General features: G+C 40.8%; 1 protein-coding gene across 1 annotated transcript in view; it reads left to right on the top strand.

Moving 5' to 3' along the window:
- Positions 1 to 227: 227 nt before the first annotated feature.
- CD200 (CD200 molecule) overlaps positions 228 to 9,212 on the top strand; it is a 24,828-nt gene continuing 15,843 nt past the window's right edge. The window contains exons 1-3 of the mRNA XM_023517853.1: positions 228 to 303; positions 5,011 to 5,216; positions 6,404 to 6,485. Of these exons, the coding sequence (XP_023373621.1) occupies positions 5,214 to 5,216; positions 6,404 to 6,485 (85 nt within the window). The 5' untranslated portion in view covers positions 228 to 303; positions 5,011 to 5,213. The remainder of the gene's footprint in view (positions 304 to 5,010; positions 5,217 to 6,403; positions 6,486 to 9,212) is intronic.

Consider the following 9,212-nt stretch of genomic DNA (forward strand, 5'->3'; position numbering starts at 1 on the left):
AAATGGAAAAAGTGATTTTTCGTTCCAAACACTTTCTCAGCATTTCCAATTACCGCCTCGGAATAGTTAAAAATATCTGAACATAGACAAAAATGAGTCCGAGCAGCATCCAGCGCCCTTTCTCGGATTCGCTAGGCAGCGCGTGCGGGGGCGGGGCGGGGCGGTGGGACCCAGGCGGCGGCCACCAGCCCGGCGGGCGACGCGGTGGGGGCAGGTGAAGTCCTCCTCTCAGGCTTGACAGAAGCAGCGGGGCTTTCAGGAGCGTGGTGCTAGGCTGGGTCAGGAGCAGGGATGGAAAGGCCGGTAAGTGGGGCCGGGCAAGGGCCGGAGGGAGCAGGGTGGACGCCGAGCCGGCGGCCCTGGGCGGCGCGGGGAAGGCGCGGCGCTTCGGCTGGGCTGGCTCTCGCAGTGTAGTCGGGAATTTGTCTGTGGTCTTGGTGGCAGCGCTTTTCTCTCACCCTTATCCTCCCTGAGAAGCGGACTGTGCCTTCCAAAGGGTGGCTTACGGTGCGTGGCGCCCCGGTTCTTCTCTCCTAGTCCCCGGCAAAGGATGCTCCCGATGCGGGCTCCCGACGCGCCTCCCCTGCTCCGGCGGCCGGCTGGGCTTGCCGGTTCCAGCTCCCAAGAGTAGAAAAGCACCTGTTTTAACCTGACCCAGAAATAAGGGGTGTGTGTGTGTGTGTGTGTGAGAGAGAGAGAGAGAGAGAGAGAGAGAGAGAGAGAGAGAGAGACACGCAGTATTGGCTCCGCGTTAGCACCAAAAACTGCGCTGGGGATGCACGGGGCTCTGAAGAGCTCCTTGGTTTGCTCGCTGATGCTCAGCCTCTTCCTCCCTCCTAGCTCTGGCCTTTGGAGACAATCAAAACGCTCTGTGCTCATGATTCTTTGAAGGGTGAAGACAGAAAGACAGACATTTTGTTTCTGAGATCTGTTTACATGATTAAAAAGAAAGGGAGGTTCATATATATTGTGTTGGTATAATTAGATAAAAATCCAAATACAATTAGTATTTCAAGACAGTTTTGTTCATATATAGTTTGTTGGCAAGACCACACAGCCAGTGATTTCGCTCTTTCTAAACAAAGGAGAATGGTGGCCTGCGAGCTAGGGTCTAGTAGTTGCTATTAATCTTCACAACTATCCTTACAGCAAGAAACGCTTACCTAATTTTACAAATAAACAAGAGAAAAGGTTAATTTTTCCATGTGACTACATGTGTTGCAATCAGGATATGCGCTTAGAAAGGTTTTGCAAAGGAAGAGGCATGCATAGGGGCAGTAAGGCTTTTACCAGGTGGGCAGTTAGCAGGTAAGACCCCGGCATTTGTGAACCGTCTTCTGCTTGGCAAGGGTTTTAAATGGCCATTTTTATTTTCATGATTGCCCTTGACTTGATTTTTTTTTCTTTTTGCTAATATTGGCATTTACTATATCTAAGTGCTTTAAATGCTAAGTTCTTATAATAACCTAATGAGATAACAGCAACATTTTTTTTAGTGGACATTTGTATTATCTTTATTCTAGGAGCTTTACATATACAATTTCATTTGGTCTTTTTAATCATGAGGTTGATACTATTCTTGTTCCTGAGTCCCAGAGAGGTAACAGTGATTTGCCCTAGCTCACTCATCTATCTCCATTTATGTTTTAGCCCAGGTCTACTCCCCATAAATAGAAATACCGTGGCTTTCAGATTGGTAGTTCTTTCAGTTGTTCTGTATGGACTTGAGGGAAAAAAACTGTATAAAACCAAAATGTGTCTATTTTAAAGAGCAGAGCCTTCCTGATTCCTTTGTCTTAGTCCCTGTGTTTTTGTTTAACATGGCTGGATCCCAGTCCGCAGACTGGGACGTGTCTGCTTGTCTGCTTCCTCTCTTAAAACACAGATTTTCCTCTGTGAGAGCTAATCCATTTTGTGTTCCTCATCACAGCCTCTGCTAGTGCCTATATCCCCATGTGAAAGAGAGAGAGGCACATAATGACTTTTAAAAATGACATGGAACTAGAATGCCTGTATCTGTCAACACAATTGACTTAACTGAAAATAAAACAAAATGTGTTAGGTACTAGCAGCAGAGCCTGAGTTTTACCTGTTTTCCTTTTTTTCTTCCCCTCCTGACTTTTCTACACAATTAGATATTCTATTGTGGCACACTCTCAATAATACTGAGAAAATTATTGAGTTCTTCTTTAGCCACCTCAAAACCAAAGTCTTGGTGGTGCCCATAGCACAGTGAATAGGGCGATGGCCACATACACCGAGGCTGGCGGGTTCGAGCCTGGCCCAGGCCTGCTAAACAAAGACAACTGCAACCAAAAAACAGCCAGGCGCTGTGGCAGGTGCCTGTAGTCCCAGCTACTCGGGAGGCTGAGGCAAGAGAATCGCATAAGCCCAGGAGTTTGAGCTTGCTGGGATGTCACAGCACTCTACCGAGGGTGACATAATGCAAGCATGTGGGAATGGGTGAGAGGAGGGGACGAGGTGAACAGGTGCTGTGTTCTGACAGTTGAATCATCTTAGATGTATGAAGATATGGGGAGAAGTCACAAGGAAGACATGCTCATGGTGTGGTTGGATATCAAGTTATAAAATCCATGAGCAAGACAAGAAAGCACTCAGGCAGGGAGTAGCACTGGAGATGGACCACAGGAAAGGGAGATGTCATTACCTCCAAGAGTATCCATCCCAAAACATTCACCAGGAACACTGTGAGGGAGTCTCTCCATCTCTGGCAGGTGTAGTGAATGCTGTAGAAGTGCCCTTTTAGAGTAGGTTAATCTCTGGCATGGTGCTCAATGCCAGGCCTTCACCCAGATTGACAGCTCTGATGCTCACATGCACAACCACCTCCAGGACTATATAAGCTGGCCCCAGGAAAGCTGAGGCGAGACTGGTCCCAATGTTCACCACTTTCTTAATCCCAAACCACAGACTCTGACCAGGACAATTAAGACTCCTCTCCTTACAGCTATACCCAGGGGAAAGACCACAGTCAATGATTATCAGGTAATTGTCTAGTCCTACCTATGAAGGGACTTGGTTAGTGACTTCTTCTGCTAAAGGAGAAATGAAGCTGATAGAATGATATCAATGTTTATGAAACACCTATTGGTTAAAACTGGAAAGTTTAAGCTGACATAATGAGATTAAGGTTTGTGAAATACCTATCTGGTTTGGCTCTTCCTCTTTAATATATCTCTCATTAAGTTAAAGTCATGGCTATTTCCCAAGTGAAGGAAAGGGCGTGCATTAAACAGGATTAACGAATCCATAGAGGAGGGAGGAGGGAGGATATTAGAATCAGGGTGGTCCTACTGGACAGGAAAAGGAAAGAGAAATGCTTATGGCAAATAAAAGAGGAGATATTTAGATCTTCAAAATTTAGATCTTCAATATTCACTCAACCCTTGCTCATAAGTCTATAGGAAGAAGAATGTCATAAAACAATCGAAATCTCAGAAAAATTGAAGGGCAAACTGAAAGATTCAGATTAGAGTGTTGGGGAAAATAAACTTTAACCGTGAACTTACTATATCCTAAAGGGCTCAGCTAAGGCAAATATTGAGAAGGAGTTGATTCGGATTCCTGCAGGTGGAATGCTGTGCACTGAAATCCTATGTGTCTGGGGAGAGGGATGAAGTGAAGGATGACTTGAGTACCTGGGAGATAAAAGAAGAGAAACTGTTTTGGGGAAAATTATGATGAATTTGGTGTTATTCATAACTTCATTCATTCATTTATTCATTCTATTCATTTAACTGAGAGTCTTCTAAGCAGAAAGAAAGCATATATAAACACGTATGTAGGAACTAAAGCAGGAAGAGCTTGGTGATTTCAAGCCATTGAAAGGAGATGGTGAGGTGGAGCTTGGTGTGCACAGAGGACAACATAGTTACGTGAGATTTGAGAGTGTGTTTGAGGTGCTGAGCTGCAGGGAGTGGGAAATGGGGGCCTAGAACTCTGGTAAGGCATCAGGTTGGGACAGGCTTTATTACTAATACAGCTTCTAGATAGTTACTTGGTGGCTTTCAGAGATTGCTTGACTCTGTGGAAATCTGGCTAAATATTTCCCAAATTACATCTTCAAAACTGAATTCAACATACTCTTCCAAGGCAGTGAAACAGAGACTGCTTTGTGCATGGCACTGTGGGTAATCCCTCACAATAGTGGTTTGCTCATAGGCAGTAAGAATATAATTCTTTTTTTTTTTTTTTTTGCAGTTTTTGGCCGGGGCTGGGTTTGAACTTGCCACCTCTGGCCTATGGGGCCAGCGCCCCACTCCTTTGAGCCACAGGCACCGCCCAGTAAGAATATAATTCTATACTGATGTATCCAAATTTCAAAATCAACAATACTCTATACATAGAGGAAGCAAGCTGGTGTAATGGTTATGAAATGGGAAGTCAGACTGCCTGGGTTTAAAACCTGTCTCTATCACTTCATAGCTCTGGACTTTGCCCAAGTTACTTACCATCTCTATGCCTTATATTCTTCATTTTGAAAATTAAAGTCCTTGAAATGCCCTATTAAAGAAGAAAAAGCTGATAATAATAATGCTTCCTTCATAGGATTAAGTGAAATATTAGATGAAATAATTTATGTCACGTGCTAAGAACAGTGGCTGGTACACAATAAATGTTCAGTAATAACCTTGGTAGTTTAGTTATTTTATATAAAATATAACTTGGGATATTCTTTTGATGCAGTATCTGGTGTGGTTTTTTTTTATTTCAGTAGTTTATTTTTGTCCTCTGGCCTTTCAATTTAGACAGCCGAGCACCCACTCACTGCCTTAGAGGAGAAATACCACGACAGAAAAAGCAGAAAGGATCTCTTAGTTTTGGAAGCCAAAGTTTTACAATAGCAAGAGTGTAGGCATTTGAGTTTCAGAAGACTGAATGCTGAAAGACCGAGGATATGATGTTCATTCTAGAAAGAGTTGATTGGAAGAAAGCAAGCTGATGGAGGAACAAGCTTTTCTAACCCTAAGGAAAATAAATATTTTCTAGGCTGGGAGAGCAAAGAACTGCCTGATGTAGACGCTCAGATACCAGTTTGTGTCCTGAAAAAAAGGCTCTGTGCCTGGTTACCTGAAGTGGGGAGTTCAGGGGAGTGGAAAATAAAACCTGCCAGTAGTTGCTGAGAAGCAAGAAAAGGAAGTCCCCATGCATCACTTCCCTGGGAAAGACTGGGAAGCAGCATCCGGTTCATCATGGTAAGGGAATGGTAAAACTGAGATGGGCAGATACGTGGGAGTTTAGGCAGAGGGCTTTGTAGACTTTCCCTTCACTCAGCACAGGCAGAATCTAAGGGCAGGCTGGGAGAACACAAGAGAACACCAGCTCACTTTTTAAGTGATGACTTGGAGGGAACACAAATCATCTTAGTGAATGCCAAGTAAATAGATGGTCGTGACCAATGATAAGTAGCCCCATACCACAGGCTGGCATTATGTAAGCCCCCAGGATTATAGATGCAATACCAGAGCTCAGAACAATTGTTGGGGTGGTGGGAGACCGAATTAAAGATTATACAACATTGATTGAAATTAAGCTTGGCCTTTTTCTATCCAGTTGGAATGGTAACATGAAATAAAAATAAATCTTATTGAAAGAAAAATAGAAAACACTTTCTTACATATCTCTAACATAGAGAAATATAGGACACAAGGGAAAATATAGGGAACAGTTACATTGCTTGCTCATGCCCCTGAGAATGAACATACCTGTAGACCAAATGAATGGATCCATGGAGCTACTGCAAAGAGAAATTGCCTTCTCATTTTATAGCAAGATAATGGCCAGAATAACAGTTCCTTAAATTCCACCATGGTTTATAAGAAGGCCAAAGGTTTATGTCCAGGGACATGAACATAAAATAATAAACAAAAAAATCAAAGCCAGTTCTGGGTTTTAAAAGGTACAATTTATAGAAAATGAGCAGCATTTGCAAAAATATCCACCTCAGTGAAATTCAAGGCAACCACATACTGTTTCTGGAAAGTGGGTACCCACCAAGTTAGATTTTTAATACTAATTTAATGGATTCTGTGGGTGGCGAATGCTATGCCTAACATATGTATTCCCTATTTTTTCTATATTTATGTAAGTTAGCTTGGCTTTCCCTAGTGATGCTGTCTCTGTGAGGCCTTGCTCTTAGCAATGGTGGCTTTAGGAGCAAGGCCTCAAATTGCTAGGGATTGCTATCATGAAGGAGCCACACTGCTGCTTTTCCCTTCCCACATCCTGAGCATACTGTTATTTCTTCCCTATATAGCCTCTGGTTCTGCTCCCACAAAACTAAAGTTTCTGCTGGTAGAAACTTACCTCGAAATTCCCTGAAGCTTCCTTGGCTTTGTCCAAATCCAAACCCCCATTTCTGTACTTTGCTTTCTGTCTTCAGGTGTTCAGGAGGCTCTTCTGTCATCTGTCTACCTACAGCCTGATTTGGGGGATGACAGCAGTGCTGCTGTGCACAGCACAAGGTAAAGATACTCAGTTCCCCTGCTCAGGATCCAGCCAACACAATTATCAGAGTGGAGACCTTTGAACACCATTGTTTGTGCTATGCTGGTTCCATTTGTCTGCATGAATTACTCAAATATAATTTGCCTGGAGGAGTGGGAGTGGTTCTTTCCGATTTCCACATTTTGTTTTCAAAGTAGAACACTTTGATATTTCGAAGCTGTTTCTGTAGATGAATCAAGCTCATAAAAAAGAGTCTCTCTAAAATCTCATTTTTTGACTCGGCGCCTGTAGCACAGTGGTTACAGTGCCAGCCACATACACCCAGGCTGGTGGGTTCGAATGCAGCCCAGGCCAGCTAAGCAACAAGGACAATTGCAAAAAAAATAGCTGGGGGTTATGGCAGCACCTGTGGTCCCAGCTACTTGGGAGACTGAGGCAAGAGAATCGCTTAGGTCCAAGAGTTTGAGGTTGGTGTGAGCTGTGATGCCATGGCACTCTACCTAGGATGACATAGGGAAACACTGTCTCGAAAAAAATAAATAAATAAAAATAAAATGTCATCTTTTAAAAACGTATTAAATTGAAAAACTTTTAAAAATAATAATTTCCTGTGTTTGTAAGGCTATGGGAATACTTGGAAGGAGTATGAATACAATCTTTTTGAAAGGTTATCTGGCAGTAAGCCTTAAGATTGGTTGTATATCCAACCAATATGAAAAATGTAGAAAACAATGAAATATGGAGGTTATTGTAGGTTGACATTGTCCAGAAAATGCGGCTATCTCATTTACTTTATCTGCTGGATTTCCTATTTCTTCCTCCTCTGGTTCATGGCCGGCTACACCCTGTGTGGCCAATTTCTCACTTTCAGGCTGGTGTTAATCAACATCAGCTGAGGCTGAGGAATGCTGGCAAAGAATGAGTGCGGGCTTCATGCCCACCTGCAACCTTGGTCCACAGGGTTTCTGTAGTGTTTACGAACTGACTAGAGGAATCAAAATTGAAGTTCCTATCAACAGCAAAGAATTGTAAACTTACCACTAAATGATTATTCCAAAGTCAAAAGGAAAAAAAAAAATCATCCAACAGCTGAATTCTCTAGTTTTGATCTCTTTTCCACTCCTCATTCTAAAAGCAAAAATTTCTTTAAGTTTCTTCTCTGCAAAATCACAACAAACTTTAGCAAACCTCAACCTTAGCAACAGGCATTGCCTCCCCAAACTTGATTATTAAATCTCAAATTATACAACACACAGGGGTTCCGGTTGGTATTTGTTGCTATGCCCATCTCTTCATCCCTGATATTGTTGGGAGCCATTTGTGATTTGTGTAGTCTTGTTTGTTTTTTCTACTTATACTTGCCAACATTTTGTCTATATTATTTGCCTTAAAAAACAAATTTTAGTGTTTCTAATCAAGTCTGCATTTTGGATTCCATTTTATCAATTGTTGTTTTTATCTTTAGTCACATACCAAAAGAGGGGTCAGGAACTAACCCCACTGGAGGAGTTTTCACACATCTAGTACAGCCAGACAACAAACCTTGGTGGAGTCAGTCCCTGACCCCCATCTCTTATCTCCTATTGGCATGCCATTGTTTAATTCACTCTTAATTTTTAGAAGGGGGAGTAGGAGCTTTAAAAGTAAGTATGGATTCACTTTACAATGTCTCTTGTTTCCTATTAGACGTAGTTAGAATTAAATATGTCCCCCTGAAAACTACTTCACCCATTTTTGCAAATTTCTAGCATTTTATGCAGTCATTGCAATTCACTTCTAATAATTTGTGATTTTTATTGCAATTTCTTGTATATGTAAGAGTTAAAAGAAGAATGTAAAATTCTAATTTTATTGCATTGTGGACAGTATGTAAGGCCATAGGGCAGCAACTTTTCTGTAGACTATTTTAAATTCAATTTGGGGGAATGCTATATGTGTGTTTTAAAAAATTATGCATTTTTTCTTTGAGTAAGGTGTACATATATATATATCTCAGTTCATAAATGAGCATATATGCACATATAGAAAGTATATTTAGTATGTATAAACATGTTAAGTATTTATATTAAGTATATGAAGGATATATAAATATATATTGTTTTCAAACTTTCTACATCCTTATATTTGACTTTTTTGCTGTAATTTTTTATTATAAAGAGTGCCAAAAAATATACCCACATTTAAGAAAGGGAAAATAGTATTAAAATTGTTGTAAGTCATGTTTGACTTCTGCAATTATAAGAGGTGTTCAAACATGACTTGTTTTCCTCTTTCCTTATCAGTATATATTATTACAATTTTCACACAGTTTTTCCTTGCTTAAAATGTGTATACATTTTGTCCAGCACCTGAAGATTCTGGAGAAGTATAGAAAACTCCTATTATTATTTTGAATTTATAAAGTTTTCTTTCAAATTCTATTAGTTTTTGCTCTATGTATGTCAAAGCTATGTTGTTAGGTACATGAAGGTTCATGATTAATACATCTTATTTTATAGTGCTCCTTTTATCATTTTGAAAAATACTTTTTTCTGCTTAACAGCACTTTATCTTTCCTTCTCTTTTTTCTCTTCTTTTAGATATCCTATTAACTGATGTCAGAACATTTAAATCTATTTCTTAAATTTTCTTTAATCCCTTTCCCATTCTTATCCCTTTCTGCTACATTTTAGAAGAATTTCATGGTCTGCTCTTCCTGCTTACTAATTTGCTCTTTACTGGTATATATTCTTCTAAGTCAGCCA

This window comes from Otolemur garnettii, unplaced genomic scaffold, assembly GCF_000181295.1.
Source record: "Otolemur garnettii isolate 467f Iridium unplaced genomic scaffold, OtoGar3 scaffold00122, whole genome shotgun sequence".
NCBI classification, from domain to species: Eukaryota; Metazoa; Chordata; class Mammalia; order Primates; family Galagidae; genus Otolemur; species Otolemur garnettii.